This window comes from Trachinotus anak, unplaced genomic scaffold (genome assembly GCF_046630095.1).
Source record: "Trachinotus anak isolate AG129_WGS33_773 ecotype Australia unplaced genomic scaffold, CSIRO_AGI_Tana_v1 ptg000004l, whole genome shotgun sequence".
Lineage (NCBI taxonomy): Eukaryota > Metazoa > Chordata > Actinopteri > Carangiformes > Carangidae > Trachinotus > Trachinotus anak.
Window position 1 is genome coordinate 20,207,950 of NW_027273855.1, and position 19,197 is coordinate 20,227,146.

A 19,197-nucleotide genomic window follows, 5' to 3' on the forward strand; every position below is an offset into this window, starting at 1 on the left:
TTATCAAAATGCATTGTGTTTATTGTTGAAGTCGAACAACCTTGTTGAACAGATTTCCTTCCTCAAATGTTTGCTCTTTTTTTAGTATTTTATATCCAGCATTGTTTACAACCATGTTTATTATCAGTCTCCTTCACTGCCTTTGCTGGCACAATACAGCACACCTTATCAGATTGGCAGAATATTCTCAATCAATTGGCAGGACAACACAGGAACCCACTCAAAGAAAAATAGCCCCGTAGTGTTACTAGCAGTCAAAAACTCCACAGGGAACCTTTAAAGCTTTAGCAAAAAAGTGGGAAAAAAAATCAGAATCAGAAAAAAATATATACATGTTTCAAACTATATATGTCATAATTTTAGAGGCAATGTGCAGTGAATCAGCGATTTACTCTTTAAAAACAATATTCTGGAAGTATTTCTTCCAAGATTCCCACTGTGATGCTGTCTCATTAAAATAGAGATAATCGCCTTTCTAATGTGAGAGTGAAAAATGAAAAAATAAAAAATAAAATTCCAGCAATGATGTGATGAGAGAATTAATTTATTCACAGACAAATGTTGACATAATCTGCAACACGCATTAGCCATAACTGAGTGAAAACGGGGTCAGGCAGGATCAGTCACAAATGGCGTAGTGGGCGGATGTTTAGTAGTTCAGTCTTTGGTTTGACCAAAAAAAAAAAAAAAAAAAAAAAAAAAAAAGATTTAAACAACAAGATTTAGCAACTGTGCATTCTAAGGCACTTGCATTGTTATGTTAAAAACAGTTGCTGTGCGATTGACAGGATGTTAATACAGTACAAGACAGAAATATAGTGAATTGTGATTATGTAAGTTTGGAGCACAGAAAGACATCACAATGTTAGGCATCACATCTATAATTAAATAACTGTTATGGACACAGCATTCACTGGACGGCAACATAAATGTTAGATGAGGATACATCCCTCTACAGAAGGCTGTCAATAGGTCTTTGCCCTGAGTGGCTGGCCCTCGTGAAAATCTGAATGCATGATGTTGTGCCATATAAACATTGTGCAAATATATGTTAGTAACTCAATGGCATTTAAGTGTTGACAAAGATAAAAGTCAACTTTCATGTTTTCAACTGAAGTATAATAGCCAGTTAAGTCTGGATTTCTATATTAGTGTTGCAATTTGGCTGTTGTCTAAAAACTAACATCATGCATTCAGATTTCATCTGGCTCTAAAAAAAAAAATATATCTCAGGCAAAAAAAGAGCTATTGGACCATCACACACTTGCAATAACTGTCCTTCAAGTTTCAGTGTGCATCAGGAAATGACAGAAAGCACTTAAAAAGATGTCAGAAACTGAATGTTAAGGACAAAGTGGTTGAACGCTCACAAATGTTATGCAACCTCTCCAATGAGTGAACATAAATTCCACCCACTGGCTGGAGACGTTTAGTTGCATGACAGCTGTGGAGTGTCGGGTCATCCTCCACCTATTTCTGACGGGTAACAGATGAAAAGTGGTAATGTTCTCCATTTAGAAGGCACTTGGTCAGATTGTTTTTTTTTTTTCACATGTGCTCTGGGTGGTTCTGCAAACAGCTTATGAACTCTGTGACTGGATGACCCTGGTAGCAGATCTGATACACTGCATTGAACAGTGGGAACCTGGAGGAAGAGGAGGTATTGTTGAGTGCCAAAAAAAAAATAAAAAATACTGGATTGGTGTCCTTTCTATCCAGTGACATGACTCTGAGTGATGTGCTGCTGCTCAACTTACTTGTCAATGAGGTTTTTGTGCTTGAGGATGAGATAAACCTCAGCTGCTGTTGCTGGTCCCTGCAGCTTCTGACCATTCAGCATCTCTTTCTCCAGATCCTCAACGGACTGAGCAAGGGAAGAAATAAAATAAACATGACAGAAGTAGCAGAACTGTGAACTAAACAGAAAAGAAGACAAACTTCCACCACTGACATACTTGAGGACCAAATTGTAAATCTGAAGTATAAACATCTCTTTTTGAACCTTGGTATCCTGATGTAACTGTGGCTTTACCTCAGGTAAAAGTTTAGAGGAGCTGCTGGACACAGCTACCCATAGCTAATATTGAAACAGTTTTGTTATTTTGTTGACTATGTCATGTTGCAGGCACAGAGTAGCAACTAAGCTGTGCTAAGGAGATAAAAACAAAGGCTGTGTAGACAAAGTACTGACAGCTCCTGATTGTTGGAGACAGGTTGTGCATCCACAGTGTCTGAAACGATGTTATGTTTAACACTTTTCTTTCATTGCAGCTTAGCAGTTTTGACGAATCAAGCTCAGAACACCCCATGCTCCCACATTACTTCCCGTTCTGCTGACACCGCAGAGATGAAGAATGCAAACAATAGTCAGCTGCATATATGTACAAGACAAAATTCTGTAGTAAAAAGACTGTGTCTCCAATCATTTACAATGAAGAGATTTCTTAAGGGCTAGTATGAAGAGGAATTTTTACAGCGAGCAAAACCTACTTTAATGTTCATGTAGACAACTGAATACTGTGCTAAGACAGACTTGAAAAGTTTGCGCTTGAATATTACTGAAAGGCTGTAGCGACATATTCCATTAGGATGTTTAAAGATGGTAATGTTTTTATTTTTGTTTTCCTTCTTAGCTCTTATAATGTTCTGTGTTTTCTATGTGTTTTGGCTCATCAATAAAGCTTATGTGAACCATCAGCTAAAGAGTTAGGCGACCTGGTCTACCTCTTTTTTAACTATACAGTATATAAGATATTGTACCCCAGTGCACAGTATACTTTTACATTAATATCAAAAGACATTATACATTACTCAAAAGTGGTAACAAAAAAAAAAATAAAATAAAAAATTCTCACCTTTCCCGTCTTCACAAAAGCTTCGGCTACTTTGCGGTTACGGCCGCCGTAGCAGGTAGTGATGAGGTCGGCCACACCGCAGCTCTCCAGGAAGGTGGCAGAGGACACAGGTCCGGCAGTGCAGAAAATGCGGGCGAAGGCAATCATCTCCATCAGGCCCAGTCTGATCACTGCTGCCTTGGTGTTGTCCCCAAAGCCCAGACCATCACAGAAACCTGCCCCGACCGCAACAATGTTCTAAAAGGACGGACAAGGAGAAAAGACATGAGCAAAGATTGGACGTACAAGAGCTGAAGACACACCTGAATGCTTTGGAAAAGATGTAGACTACCAGGAGAATAGTGACAACAATAGTGTCTAATCAATAAATTAACTTGGGTGACAATGAACAATTTAATGAGCTCAGCTTTCTAATAACATCCTGAGATCTAGAGCATTAATCTTAGTGCCTCACATCAGGGCTTCTAAAGGCTCTGCAGTTCCCAGGTGTGCTGTATATATTCAATCCTGTTAATATCGAATGGTAAACTGGACAAATATCAATGAAGTATAAAAGGTAACCCAAGGTAAAGGTGCAACAGTTAGTTGCTTTATCGATTAATTGATTGAAAGAAAATTTATTGGCATGTATTTATAGATATTGATCCAAAAATCCCCCAAATCAGATGGTTTCAGGTTCTCAAACGGGAGTAATTTTTTTTTTTTTTTTTTTGGTGTTGGATTAAACACTACATCTGATGATGTCACCTGTGCTCTAGGGTATTGCGATTTTCTGATGTTTCACAGACCAAACGATTAATCAAGAACATAAATAAACTTAAAAATATCCACTTTACAAAGATAAAAAAGATGAGAAAAGCAGCTAATCTATAAATCCACTGAGTGTTTCAGATGTAGTTTGGTACACAGACATTAGGAACAAGTTACATCAGTAATGTAAATGTTTAATAAAGTATATGACGTCTGTGAGATGATAAATGTCTAATAGCTTTTCACTCGTAAGATAAAATCTTTACAAAAACAGTCCGTCAACATACACGCCAAATTAAATGTCAATCTGTAAATACTGGGCTGGATAAATGGCAGCACTTTGATTGATGAGGCAGATGCAAACTTGACTCCTTTTACAGCTGTATAAACTCAAAAAAATTCATAGTGTGCCTTTAAATAATGTGAGTACACTGTTTTATGTTTTATTAAACCTTTGGAGATGGACATGTATCCCTGGGGCAGACTGAGTCAGCCAGTGTTGCTGCTTCGAAGCAAAACTACATGTCACTTTCTGAGATTTGTCAGCATTCCTTCAAAGGCAGCATAATCTTGTGTATTTAATAAAGTAGTTTGTGACCACCTTCACACGGATACATCACAGTGAGAGGACTGCAGTGGTGCAATGTAAGTGTGCACTGATTTTTGTCTGACTTTGCTTCATGTACAAAGACAGAGCTGCAGATGAACCATTTCCCATGTTGCATCATGGTAATGTGAGCAAACTGCAATGGAAGATTTTACAGCCTTGGTCCATTTTTACCTTCACAGTGACCTTTATCTCACAGCATAATCAGTTTTAGTATTTCAAAACAAACTTGACAGAGAAATGTGTCGTTATTCATGCTCATGTGAAATTTTAGACGTTGCAGGCTGGGTCCCTCTTTGTCTGCATGTAGCTGTGCTTTGTAGTGAAAACTCACCTTCAGGGCTCCACAGATTTCCACCACATCATACTCCTCTACTACAGTGACTCGGAAGTTGCTGGTCTGCATGAGTTCCTTTAGGAGAGCACCGTGGTTTTTATTCTTACATCCTGGAGGCAGAACAAAGAACCTGGTTTACCTTTGAGCATCTTCACAAGATGACTTGTATTGCCAGTGACCTTCATTCAAATATGAACAGATTAATTTTTTTTATCATGACTCATGGTTAAAAAAAAAAAAAAAAGAAAGAAAATACACTGACTAATCACCTTTTAGAGTGCAGCTGGAATACACCAAATCCTTTAAATAAGTTACATTTGTCAGCTGTGATCCAACTAATACTGATCCCGTCAAAACAGGTTAGTGCTCTCTTGCTTTATACACACACAGACAGCAAATCCCATGAGGCATGCTGTTATGTAATACACGCAAGGATGTGAAGAAAATGTCAAACTGCACCAGCCCACTCTGTCGTTTACACAGCAGCTACAAGGCAGATTAAACCTTCACCCCCATGCTGACGATGCACAAAACTCCAGAACTAAAAAATGCTTCCTGTTTCAAGGCTTGAACTTTCATATAGTGACTTTAAATCTCGATCCAAGTGCAACAAACCCTCACATTCAAGCATGTGGCACAGTAATGACACTAACCAATAGTGGTCTCACAAAACTTCTCATCAGCAACCTCATTGGCAATGTTGGCCCCCATCAACACACTCATGGTGATACCGAGCTTCTCCTGGATCACGTCAGAGATGAGTTTAAGTCCATCAGGCCCCTCGTCTACACCCTGGTGGAACAGAAAACAAACACAAGCAGAGCATTCATATTAAGCCTGACCAAGCTGGTATTTTGGTCAAAGACCACACTGCATGACTGGTTTACAGCTGCTTTAACCAGGTCTTAGACTGGAGCCAGAGACAAACGGTGGGGAAAAAAAAAAAAAAAAAAAAAAAAAAAAATATATATATATATAAATAAATAAATAAATAAATAAATAATATATATATATATATATATATATATATATATATATATATATATATATATATATATATATATATAACAGCAGAATCAAACCTTGATGAGGGAAATCCCCAGTGCGTCACTCTTTATCTTGCCCTTAATGGTGTCACACACTTTCCCAACGAACTGATGTGGGATCACAAACACCAAGATGTCTGCATCACCGGAGGCCTCCACCAGGTCTGGGACGGCTAGCTGGGGCGAGGGAAAGAGATGATGATGAGGATGATGTGATGAAGAGTCATGACATACATTAAATTCTGATGCAACTAATCTAAGTGCTCAACCTGCTTTGGGAACATCTGCAGGAAACTAATATATCATTGGCACGATTAAAAAAGACAAACTATTTATTATGGAGGAAGTTATTTAAGGTGACAAGGATGTGTCCAATGCAATGGGACTACAGGAAACTCATGCACTACAAAACACCTTAAAGCAACAGGCAGAACACTGAACTACTGTTAGATGACAAGAAAGCAACAGCACTTACCACATTTGCTGGTAGCTTGTGGCCAGGGAGGTACTTCACATTTTCATGGTCAGTGTTGATTATTTCAGTTAGTTTGCGCCCGTTCACCATCTCTTCAAACACCCACATTTTTACAGTGTCGTCAAATTTGGAATTCTGAGCAGCATTGGCACCCACTATCTTGGCAATGGCAGAACCCCTGTATTGTTAATAGTCGAAAAGGTAAGCATTTATTATATATATATATATATATATATATATATATGTGTGTATGTGTGTGTGTGTGTGTTTGTGTGTGTGTGTGTAAAAATCATGTTAAATTCACACTACATTTTCTGTGAAAATAGAAGCAACAAGGCAAGAAAACTGTCAGTGTGGGCTCCAGAAGAGACCCACCCACGATAAGCCGAGGTGCCTGAAATAAGTTGCCTTGATGTTAAAGACATCACTGAGTTATTACTATCAAGTGACCGCTGATGTGATCAGCATCCCACTAGTTTTCTGAGCAGGCTGATACCAGATGATATGATACTGCGTTCATTTGAAATGGGGAGAACAATGCACCAAACTCTATTAAGAACTCTTGTGATTTTAGGTACGTCTATCCAACACCAACGTTACATAGGGGTAAAGCAGAATTTTGAAGCATTTTCCTAGTATTCCCGCCCAACACATCAATTCGGCATAAAAAAATCATAACCTTTAAACTTGATTTCTTTCCAACAATTACTGCAAACACAAATATAACACTGTGTGTATAGAAATAGTTTGTAACTAACAGAATGAATTCTCTGAGGTTGTTGAACTCAAGCTATATGCTGACTTTAATCAAGTAATTCAGTCATGGCCTCAAATGATGTTTTCCACATAAGGATATTGAGTGATAACAAGGTAATGGTCGATGGGTTGCTGGCTGTACAACAACATGAACAGATTTCCACTGCAGAGGCGTTAATGAGAGTATTTCTTTTCGCTTACACATTGTGGCTGCATGGCCGCAAAATCCCAGTAGTCGTGACTGACATGTGGCCAGTTTTCTGTACGCTCAGCCAATTTCTTAGCATGTGACTCTTACCGACGTGTGTCCGAGCTAACGAAACGGTAGAAAACCAAAACTTCTCCATCATTACTACGAGAAATGCGGCTAGTTGAACGTTAGCCGGCCGCTGGCTAGCAGCGGTTCCGCCGGGTTGAGAGGCAATCTGTGACCTGCACATATGGAAACCCGCTCCAGAGTTAGCCGTGTTTAAACACCCCCACATTAACACATCAACTCACCAGTTTCCAGAGCCGACGATGCAGACTTTCTTCGGAGCTGCCATTGTGAAGAGGTAAACCGATGAGTGGAGGTGGACCCGCACCGGTCGCCGCGGTGGACCTGCAGTGTGGTTACGCAACACACGGACCGAGCTGCAAGCTGATTTTATTGGCCTCTCCGAGGGGAGACACCGGTCCGCCCACTGTGGACGGGGCCAAGCGCGGTCAGTCATTCATGGAGCTGACGAGAGGTTAGTAGACTCAAAGTAAATGGGACAAAAGTCAGTCTGTGAGCCCTGCGTTTTGTGCTCCATGGTCTGGAAACGACATGGACGGAGGATGAGATTAATGAGCCCCTGGGCGCAGACATGAGCGGGCCCCCCCACCCTTCTTAGAAAGGAGCCAGACCGCCCACAAAATGATTACACAAACAACGCAGCATGAGTGAATGTCACACTCAGTTGTCATATTTTTCTCCCTTTGTGATCATCTTGTATCACTTTGTGTAATTTTGTCTCTAACTAGGTCTTTATGCTACTTTAGGCATCATCTCACAGCAAGGTTGGGTCACCAAGCGGGCAAAATGGGCAATTGCCCAGGAGCCACGGTCACCTGTTACATCATAATGTCCCCAAAAGGCCCTGAAGGTCTGTGGTTTGCTGTACTTAATTTCTGACATAATCTGATAAATTGCAAATGTGTTCAAAAAGTATTTTTACATCATTGTTACTTTTGCTTCAGTAAACTATCGGAGTGCTTCCTCCGCCAGTGGTTATGCCACGCGGTCACCGTTCATGCTTTAAACTTTAACTGCACCGCCCGGGATGTGTTGGCAGAGAAAGTTATTGCAACAAGGTTCCCAAGGTACGAACAACTTTTTGATTTCCTTTTGTGATTCCTCTTCCCATCCTACAAGTAGAATCTCTGTTTTTATGCTCATTTAGATGGAAGAGTTTATAACTCATAGAAATACTGATATGAGTGAAAGGTAATAAGAGCATTCAAAGAACTCAGGCTGTCTGGAAATATTTAGTTGTGTATTGACTGATAATGTTTTCCAGGGACACAAAATACTTACTTGAGGAACACCATAATCAATATTATTGTTATAGGAAAAAGTAAAAAAAATTATAAGGTCATTTGCTACTTTCAATATAGCTGTTTCTGTGCCATTGTTGGTCCAACAACAATGGCACAGAAACAACCAGAACTTAATATATTATTGGTATTCAGATGATCATATAGTTGCAGTACTAATACAACAGCCCTGTCATAAATCCTACCTTTCTAAAAGTTATAATGTTGATTGAAACTGATTTAGAGATTTGCTGAATCAACTTTGTTGTTATTCTGGAGGCTGTAGTTTGTGGTGCTGTTGAACTGTATTGTGTTAGAGTTGTGTCTCTGGTACTTATGTTAAGGTCTCCTACCACACGGGAGCTTTAGTGATGCCCCTCACTTGTAAGTCGTGTTAGATAAAAGCATCTGCCAAATGAATAAATGTAAATATAAAATTTTAGCACCATTTTTATTAGTTACTGAATAGCTATACTAATAAACTGGAAACCGAGTGCATAAAATATGATGCATTTCTAAACATTGATAGTGTGTAAAGCAATTAAAAGCTCCATCACAACCAACTACAGTACTGTATTAAAAGCTACTTATTCTTGAACTACACATTTTGCTAATAACACTTATGTACTGTAAAATCTTCAGCAAGCATTTTACTTTTGATGGAGTGTTTGTATTGTATGGTGTTGCCACTTTAACTTAAATAAAGGATTTGAATACATACTACATTATAAAACACTATAGATTTGCCAGACTAGTGTCCAGTACAAATATTTCTATTAAATGTCTTAAACCCTCACTCACAGGGTGGATGTTGTGTTGAATCTTCACTGTGCAAATTACAGCTCGCGCATTAAAAGTCACGAGAGCAGCCACAGACAGATCACTGTGGGAGAAATTATTTGGTCTGAAGAGCTCAAACAAAAAGGGACGTTGTTGTGCAAGAGCTGGACAGCAAACAGAAGAGGGGATGTAGGAAGGAACTGAAGTTCAGATTCAGCAGTGTGGTTCATATGAGCAGGCACAAATGGAGAAAATCCAGCCTATTTTGCTGAAAAGTGGTCATGATTATATCTCCACCACAAACACAGTATCAGAAATCATACTTTGATGAGCTTCAAGTACTTCCTCTTTGGATTATCCCAAAATGAGTACTTCATTCACTCAACAGTCACTGAAGGTTAAGTTGGTATTTGTAACTAAACCTGCATCTGTCATGTTGAAGATGACCTTAAAGATTTTGTCAAATACACTGTAATGAGAGTGCAGTCACTTCGTCATCTTTCTGCAGTTTAATTCCCACCAAGACTTCTTAATATCCCTAAAAGAAAAATGTTTTCCTTGAAAAAACAGTTAAGACTTTTAATATCATATATTTGCTTTAAATCAAACAACAGCAACACATTATTATCATATGGGAGTGACATTAGTTTTGTAGTTATTTGGTCATAAACCAAGGTATTGGACATATTTAAATTTTGACCTGATCATGGTGCTAACTTAAAAGTTAAAGGATCATCAAAGTTATTACAATTCATCCTAAGGGGAAGATGAATGTCTTTAAAAAAAATTTCAGGGCAACAGTTGTTGAGATTCTTCACTAAAAACCACAAATGTCAGCCTCATGGTGGCGCCAGAGTTGGCCGAACAGATTGTATAGGATTCATCCTGTGGGGATTATCAGTGTCTGTACAAAATGTCACGGCTATTGAGCCAAAAGTTGTTGAGATATTTCAGTCTGGACCAAAGTTGTGGACCGATTGACAGTGCCATCCCTAGAGCCAGGCTGCCAGCAGATCTAAGTGTTAATGATAAACAAGAGGAAATGTATGATATGATATACAGTGAAAAAGAAAATAAGTTCTGCTGTGGATTTATCTAATTTGTATTTCATATTCAAAAGATGTCTCAGAGTGGAAACTGTCCTCCAAAAGTGTGACTTTTCTGACTTACCCCTCTATTCCACAACATAGGTTTAAATGATGACACAGAACACTTTCAAGTGAATAAAAGCTGCGTAAAGTTAGCATTTAATCTTTCATATTACAGCTGCTTCAAGATCATTTTTTATCTACACATCACCAGACTAAAATAATCATCTTTTCATATGTCAAATAAAGATGGAAAATTGAAAATGGAGGCATGAGTATAACAAAACCTGGAAGCATGGCGGCCAAAGGACTTGTTTTGAGATGCATGACCTCATGCAGTGGACACTAGAAAACAACAATCCTGCTGTTCATTTTTATGTACTAATGAATACAGTATAATTAGCTGTGATTGTAGCAGTACAAAGAAAAAAGAAAAAGCCTCATACTTTAATACTGAATTCAATAAATATACTTTTGAGAAATAAACCATTTACTATCATATGTACACAAGAACTGAATTGAGGCACACGGCTAGTCTATATCAAATAAATATAACAAGTAAAACATTAGACGGATAAGACTATGCTAATACACTTAGATTATTTTCCATAGTCATTACAATATATACATTAAATTACAACTGATGGTATGATTGTGCTTGATAATAACACTACATAGCTACATGCTATACAATTCCCATTTCCTACTGAGAATACCATAGAGCTCAATGGGAATGAAAGCAGGTAGATAACGACAAAAAGAATATTTTAACGTGGTTTGTTGGTCTATCTGATAACAGAAACAGGGTTTTTAGATATTAGGGCAGGATCTGAAATTTTCCTTTATCAGCTTTTGAATTTGGCCCAGACGCTGGGTAACGCTGAAAACACACACACAGATGAATACATGCTCACATTATAACAACCAAACACACAGACAGATGATGGACACAAACTGCAGATTATCAGTTAAATCCATGGACCACATTTCTGATGCCTACTGTACAGTGCTACATGCAAGTTAGAGCCCTAGAAGGTGGAAAAAACACATTCAGCATATCAATTCTCATTAATTTTTATCTTGCCATGTCAACACACCTGGAGGTTAAGTCCCTTAAATGTTTTGAACAGCATCGACATACATCAGTAGCCGATGTAAAAATGCACGACATTCCCTTATTCTTGCCAGGAAATATTTCATTATATTTTTAATTTCTGCTGAGATCTCCAGTATAGTGATTGTCATTGACAGGGAACTTGAAGGCAAATTATACAGTATGTAGCACCTGGTTGACATAGTGAAGAGCTTAAATATTTGTTCATAATCTGGTTTGTGGACTTTAAATGGTGTTCCTGTGGGTCCACCTCTATGTCATGGTAAAATAGCTGTTTTAGCTCAACTACTGCGTGTTCCTCAAATTAGTATTTATGTTTTACAAAGTTCAACAGAAAACTGATACTCTCATATCTGTGTAGTAAGGCTATAGATACTGTATACAGTAGCAGCAGATTATAGCACAAAGACTAGAAACAGGGGGAAACAGCTATCTTGGCACAAATTAACATGCTTTGTCTCATTTGTTTAATCCTTTTAAAACCTGCCTGTAAAGTCAACACAACAGACAAATCATCTGTAGGACAGCAAACTGTTGTTTGTACAACTTGGTTCAGTACAAATTAAACAAACACGATGTTAATTAAAGTGCTTTAGGGGTGATACTAGACTGATCTTGTTAACATTTCAGACATGGGCTAGCTACTTCACCCCTGTTTATGGTCTCTATGCTAAGCTAGCTGCTGCTAGATGTAGCCTTATATTTAATGAACAGACATGAGAATGGCATTGATCTCTCTTACATGTAGTTTCCAAAATGTCAAACTATTCTCAGTTCAGTTCAATACATTCAAGGATCTTGATGCTACAGCCTGACGTGGTCTGGTTTGACCAGTAGCTTGTAGAGGCTAATGTTAGCTAAAGTCAGTTTTCTGTCTTAATGACTCTACTACTTGTGGTTCTGTTACACCAAATATGAGCATTTAGCCTACCATTGTCCTGTAATTGTTTCATAATAGTGGCATTACTTATATTTTTATACACAAAAATTACCTATTTGTTGCTAATTTGCTTGGCTCACGAAGTCTTCATAGCGCTGTCACCCTGCAAGATGAGGTAGTACAGTATACTGGCAAAATGCACAGGGTTTAACAAGGGAAGACTGTCTGAAGATGAGGCTGAATGACATGAATATAAAAACAGATACTAAATGGAAAAGTCTTGTAAAAATATATAATATAACAGAGATGAAAGCAAACTGGTAACACTTTGTTTTACAGGTCTGCCATAATAATTGCTTGAAAGCTAGCCAGAAAGAGCCATGGTCTTTAATTACAGGAAAATTACAGACCTTTCAGACTATTATTTTGGTTAGTTCAGTTAGTTGTGTTTTTTCATAATTTACATTCAAATAAATTTCCATGAAAGAAACCCCAGTGAATATTTATTACTCGTTAATTTACTATTGCAAACATTTTTCTCAGTTTTTGTTACATGTTTAATTATAAACACATTTCACATTTTGCATGTTCAGCTCACCTGCTATCCTGCTATCCCTCAGCATTTAGAAAGAACGGAATAATGGAAGTTAATTTGACCTCTACTTGGTACCAAATTGTTTGATTATTTACAACAAACTTCTAAGGAGATTGTTTGGTAATTTCTTAGAATTTATGGATCTGTAAAATAAAGCGTTATGTTGAAAGATAGAAGTCAAAAAAAAAAAAAAAAAAACAGGGCTGAATGTCTAAACTAACCAAATGACATTTTGGAAGTGGAAAAAAAATTATCACATCAATTAATTTGCAAAAAAAAAAAAAAAAAAGGACATACGACAAATGCCACTGCACAGCTGGGATTTCTAATGCTGTTTAACTGATCACATGACCTGAACATATATAGTTCATACCCCCATTTACTGTATCTGTTACTACGTCTTTAAAAGCTGTTTACAGATGACCATGCAGTTATACTTGAATTCATCACATGTTGATCACTGGGTTCTGTTGACCTGCTGTCTGCGTGGCTGTCTCCTTACTCTAGCCACATTACACCTCGTTGCTCACAAATTCTCACCAGGCACAGTTCAGACACTTTCTCTGTTGTTCTAGAAGTCTGCTCCAGCAAACTGCAATGAACAAAGTTCATGAAACCGCTCAGAGGCAAGAGAGTGCCTCCTCCTCACGGCTGCAGACGCCTAGTGAAAGTTACTGACGTGACATTTGACATCATCTAAGCTCAGGACTGTTCCCTGGTCGTTGTTGTTGTTGTGCTTGTGCTTCTTATCGGAGCAGCGACACAGCTTGAACTTTATCACCTGAGAAGATAACAGAACAGGTCAACATGATTAACAACCTGCTCACTTTGGCTCAACAAGGATCGAAACGAAAGAGACAACATTCATCAGTTTGTATTTCAGAAATGCTGAGGTCAAGTCTCTCAAACTCAATTTATTCACTTAACTCTTTAATCAGCTATTCAATTATATTTCCCAACATGAAGGTCTAAATGCTGTTTCAAAGCCCTCTCCACTCCTAGAATAAAATGGTGGTGGAGAAATACTTTCTCCTTGTTTGTAAATTTTTAGTTAGCCTAAATCTAGTAAAGTCATTTTTTTTCACATGTGAAATGTACGGTAACTCCCCCAAGATTGTTATAATTCCCAGAAAAATTACAGATGACATGACCTCAGTGTCCTCAATGGTAGCTACAGCTTTGTATAAAGTAAGTATCACATGTGGCAAGATTATTCGTCAATCCAAACACTTGCCTAAAGGAGTCTCACCTCATAAAGGTAGTCAAATATCTCTAGAATAGTGAGTATGCTTGCCCCGATAAAAAGTCCCATCTGACCACCAATATCACCTGGAATAAAAAGATGTAATATTATGAGATTAGAAATTAGAATTATTTACTATAACTCAGAAATATAACCCATCTACAGTATGTAATCGAAGTCAATAAAACTGTACCTAAAAGTCCAGCCACTTCATAAGCCTTCTTTTGTTCAATAGTCTCATAGTTGAGAGCCTCAAAAAAGATGTCTAAAACCAGAATGTTTTCCCTGTGGAGACAAAATAAGCCAGTCAAAACATTGCTATTCAATTTTAAGCTATACTTTAATTTTAGTCCCCTATTTAATAATAATAATAATAATAAGCAGTATATAAATGTTTAATAAATGGTTTATAACATACTATGATGTAGTTGTAAGCAGATCTAAGGATATAATGTCTATCAATTGTCAACAATTATAACTTTGCCCATGAAGAGATATTTCAAGAATTATTACAACTGTTGTATTATCATATTATTACAATTGTTTTTTGTTGTTGTTTTACAACAGAGAGATAGAGACAAAGAGATGCGAGAGAAATGGGCAATTAAGTATTACCTACACATTGTTTGTGTTTCACAGAAATGCAAACAAAACAGTGTAGTTGATACATACTTAATATACTGCTCGGATTTGTTATATTTCTTTGCAAGATATTTGGCAGAGGCCTTGCTAGGGATCTTGACGAAGGACAGCTCTTTGCTGTATCTGGTCATGTTGCACGGTGTCTCACAAACACAGAAATCATTGTCTCTCTCCACCAGGAAATCTAGAAAAGAAAACCAGAGCTCAGCTTGACCTTTGGAACAGATCAGTGTGGCTACGAAGATGTCATGGGATGATGTGTGTGTGTCTGTGTGTATGTGTGTGTGTGTGTGTGCCTGTGTGTGTATGTGTGTGTGTGTGTGTGTGTGTGTCTGTCATAGGCTATCTTTGAGGACAAAGTTCAGAATAAAGACCAGTAAATTGGGGACAGCTGTCTCTACCCTATTTGGACAAATGTTAAGTCTCAAGGAAATCAATGCAAGTCTATATAATGTCACCAAAAGTGACCTACGACACTGTGTGCGTGTGTGTGTGTGTGTGTGTGGACATCGACGAAAACTTCTCCTTACCAAGAGCTGGGTCAGCACATTCTTTATACAGCTCGGGGGTGCAGTACGGTGCATCGCCTGCAGCCAAAGCAACACACACTCACGTCAATACACTTTTTTCTGCTCTCCTTCTTTTTGAAGTGACTACAGTGATCTTTCTCTGCAGCATCATTGATGTAACTCTGACTCAACATACAGTAAGACGGCTTTCCTACCAGGCATGTGCACCATGCGACAGTTGCAGTTGTCCACCAGGTAGCGTGTTTCACAGTCAATGCGACAGGCTGTGATGCTGTAACTATCAAAGAAGTCTGAGTCCATGGGCGTCACCTTACAGTCTCCCCAGGGTGGGGGAAGATATATCAGCTGCAACCACAATACATCATACATCACGTCACTTATTATAACAAGAGAAATACGCTTTTTTTCTGTAGTATTAGCACATTTATAAATACTGTTAATGATACTTTAGAGATAAAAGATTTATTACAACTTGGGTCCTATTTTCATAGCTTTGGCAATCATTCCTATCAACAACATTATTACCAAGTTAATTGCTAAGATCTGGAAATGCATTAATGCTGCTAAGAACTTAGAAGGGGCAAAATAGAATAGAATAGAATAGAATAGTATTGTCATCACATGAGCAGTGCAATAAAATTAAAAGTGCTTCAACTGAAACAGTGCAATCAAAACAGGCAATCACACAACATAAAAGCCAATACCAATACCAATAAAACCAATAAATACCAACAAATAATAAATGAGTTTCAGAACTGAAAGCTGTGTGTAAAATTGCAGAGTTAAAAGTGATAGACATTTTCATTTGCATTCACAGATCTGGTGGCCCAAGGAAAGAAGCTGTTTTTCAGTCTGTTTGTTCTGCTTTTTAAGCTCCTGTAGTGTCTCCCAGAGGGCAGGAGAGCAAACACTTCATGTCCTGGGTGTGTACTGTCTGTTATTATGCTTCTGGCCTTGTTGAGGCAAGTTAGATGATCAGACAGGTTTTTAACATAGCCCCAGGTTAGGCAAAATGATCAAACAGTAAAAGTATTAACCAAACTGTCTGTTACAAACCTCTAGCACAAAATACAGACTGGCCTTTTGGTTCAGCTTTGACCTACTCAGCTGCAGTTAGCATCAAGTTTCATGATCATGTCTTTATTAATCAACTATATATAAAACAAAATACTATTAAACATTTCCTGGAGTCAAAGGTGGTGCCTTTAAATGTCTTTTTTATGTTTGTATATAAAACAGAGAAAATCAGTTAATCATCACAATTGATTTGGAAGAAATCAAATATATATTTTTTGCAGTTCTGCTTGAAAACTGGTTAAAAAACTATTGATTATCAAAATATTTGCCGATTATTTTTGTCAGTTTGTTTCAGCTTTGGTGCACACACAGTTGGATCAATAGCAAATGTTGCGCAAAGACGGATAATTATCAATATTTTGAGGCGGCATATGGTAAAAGTATAACAATGGTATGGTAACAGTTATCACTCCTCAGAGGATTGTTGATCCTTTAACAAATGCCAGATGAAAAAGTTTGTACCCTTTGTTCTTGGCAGGAAACAAATGTCTGGAACCCTGGTGCCACTCCAAACCCAAGCTGGTCAATGAAGGACGGCTCGTCCTGACTGTGGATCTGAACTTTGACCCCAGCTTCAAACGATGTCTCATCTGCAGGAGGAAGCAGAGTATGAGATCAGAGTAACACACTGTGAAAGCTCATGTCTCTGATGAATCTGAACACTGGAAGAATTTTCTGTCTTAGTTTCACACTCTGAGGTATTAACACCCACACACACGCCAGCACACAAACCTGGCACACACCTGCGCACACACACTGTTATATTGTGACAGATAATCAGATCTGCCAATCACTGTGTGGAGTAAATTTTATTCCCCTCACCTGTTTCTCCCCAGACTGGCAGGTATTCATCTTGCTGAATGTCCAGCATAAGCTCAAGTCCATTACCCATACCTCCCTTGGTGGTGATGAGGGGAGGGCGTCCATCACCGCCTGCGTTAAAGGTATAACACTTCCCATAGCGTGTGAAGACCTGAGACACACGAGTTAGATTTTATTTTAATTTGCAAATAAAAGTAACGATAACACAATGTAAAAATACTCAATTACAAATCAGTCCTTAACTTCAAATCTTACTTAAAATGTGCCTTCTGATTCACACGTTTATTTTCATTTTGAACATTTCTGTAATCCTTGGTTTCTTAATTAAACAGTGGATCATTTTTAATCTTTGAGCCTCAAACAGTGATTTAAATTAAATGTCTCTAACAACTAGTAGACACCTGAGAACATGACTAAAGAGCCCTTGTTTTGCAGTGGGTTACAAGCCAGACAGGTCTGGAACGATCAGTTTCAATCTCTGATAATACAGTGTCTTTTACACATTTGTAAACTTTTGCTTTTGATTCAAAATCTCAATCTTTACAGTAACTAGTAACTATAGGTGTCAGCTGAATGTAGTCGAGTAAAATGTACTACTTTTCCCTCTGAAATGTAGTTAAGTATAAAATAGCATAAAATGGAAATACTAGTACTACTAGTAAAGTACAAGTACCTTAAAATTGTACTTCAACACATCACTTGAGTAAATCTCCTTATCAACTGCTCTGGAAAACTGAGCTCTCTCATCGTGTCAGAGATCTAACAGTGGTTTTCCACTGGGGGTCAGTGTTTGTCTTGGGTGTGTGTGTGTGTCTGTGTGTTAACATGTGAGTATATGACAGAAAGAGTATGAGCGAAAAGGAGCATGTATGACAGAAAGAGAGGAGAGACAAGGAAAGTGGAAGAAGAAAAACAGAGACGAGAGAAAGGAGGCATTCCTGTGGGTTTCTGGGTTATACAATCAACCCAGTGAGGTGATGGAGACTGGCAGACTGGTGATTTAACATTCCCTCGCATGCTCTTTATGGCACTTATAATGGACCTGATGTTACCATGGAGACCAAGCATCCCAGTCAGTGGCCTTATTTTTTAGGGAAAGCCAAGACGCAGATGTTAGATTGAATCTGTGAGAGAGATCATCAGAAGCCCATATGACATGAGCACGCGATCGTCAATAGACAGAAATGTTATCAATATGGAGCTTTCTTCAGCAAAGAGTTAATCTTGCATTAGAGCGTCTAGTGTTGTGAGTCACATAACCCATGCAGGGAGAATGAGTGAGAGTGGGAGAGCAAGGAGCAGTGGAGAGCAGGGATGCAAAGTGAAAGAGACAGACAGAGAGACAGAGGGAGAGAGAGAGAGAAGGAGAGAGAGAGAGAGAGAGAGAGAGAGAGGGAGTTTAGCTGCTAACGCTTGGAGCAGGCTATTGTTCAGTGTTATGGCACAGAATGACATATCTATGATTAGAAAGAACAAACCAACCAAGTAATTGTTGAGAAAGAGTTTGGGTCCTGCCAAGGGCAGTTTAAACATTTCAGCCATCTATCTATCATATAAAGTCAGCAAAGGGCACTCAATCTGAGTGGAAAAAAACATTCTTTGCCATCAAGAAACGCAAATGAAAGGCACGGCAAGCAACAAATAATCAGAGGAATAAAAAGGGAATATGTCTTTGTGGAGGAAAGTTTCTTTCTAGTGGACAAGATGAAGAGTCTGCAGCCATGCCAGCAGTTCTGTGCCAGTACACTTCATCAGAACAGCTTGGCGAGTGGTTGAATAGTTTCAGAAACCCCCTCCTCCTACACCTTTCTGATGTCAGAATAAGACGTGGGGCCTGTATCCCACCATTTCTGTAGCTTTCTGAAAGTGACAACCCGACATTCACGCCCACTTTGTGCTGAGATGGGCCATCTGTCTGGAGGTGAGTAAGGAGCCAGGGTTTGAACCCTTTCATTCATTCTTGAAACTTTAGTTTCTGTCACTTCCAGGAGAGACTGTCTGAAAATGTGTGTTGGTAACCCACTATTTAAATGATATAATTTC

General features: G+C 38.4%; 2 protein-coding genes and 1 long non-coding RNA gene across 5 annotated transcripts in view; 1 reads left to right on the forward strand and 2 right to left on the reverse strand.

The window, feature by feature from the left end:
- Positions 1-678: 678 nt before the first annotated feature.
- Positions 679-7,622, reverse strand: LOC139620853 (glycerol-3-phosphate dehydrogenase [NAD(+)], cytoplasmic). Its single transcript, XM_071476806.1, has 8 exons — positions 7,328-7,622; positions 6,071-6,248; positions 5,632-5,772; positions 5,203-5,341; positions 4,547-4,659; positions 2,856-3,092; positions 1,758-1,864; positions 679-1,645 (listed from the first exon to the last, which is right to left on the reverse strand). The coding sequence occupies exons 1-8, from the start codon at positions 7,537-7,539 to the stop codon at positions 1,549-1,551; spliced, it is 1,224 nt and encodes a 407-aa protein (XP_071332907.1). The 5' UTR covers positions 7,540-7,622; the 3' UTR covers positions 679-1,548.
- Positions 7,623-7,754: 132 nt separating this feature from the next.
- LOC139620855 (uncharacterized) lies at positions 7,755-17,306 on the forward strand. Of its 2 annotated transcripts, XR_011690894.1 has the most exons (4): positions 7,755-7,953; positions 8,048-8,170; positions 16,811-17,030; positions 17,169-17,306. It is a non-coding gene; the product is annotated as an uncharacterized lncRNA (long non-coding RNA). The 2 variants fall into 2 exon arrangements; XR_011690893.1 differs by having other exon boundaries at positions 7,755-8,170.
- The window catches only part of LOC139620852 (acid-sensing ion channel 1-like), a 52,928-nt gene continuing 44,114 nt past the window's right edge, over positions 10,384-19,197 (reverse strand). For both annotated transcript variants that reach the window (XM_071476804.1, XM_071476803.1), the window contains exons 3-10: positions 17,155-17,305; positions 16,795-16,922; positions 15,450-15,600; positions 15,256-15,312; positions 14,756-14,909; positions 14,277-14,368; positions 14,090-14,169; positions 10,384-13,621 (exon numbers count right to left, since the gene is read on the reverse strand). In XM_071476804.1, coding sequence (XP_071332905.1) covers positions 13,502-13,621; positions 14,090-14,169; positions 14,277-14,368; positions 14,756-14,909; positions 15,256-15,312; positions 15,450-15,600; positions 16,795-16,922; positions 17,155-17,305 — 933 coding nt within the window. In that variant the 3' untranslated portion in view covers positions 10,384-13,501. The remainder of the gene's footprint in view (positions 13,622-14,089; positions 14,170-14,276; positions 14,369-14,755; positions 14,910-15,255; positions 15,313-15,449; positions 15,601-16,794; positions 16,923-17,154; positions 17,306-19,197) is intronic.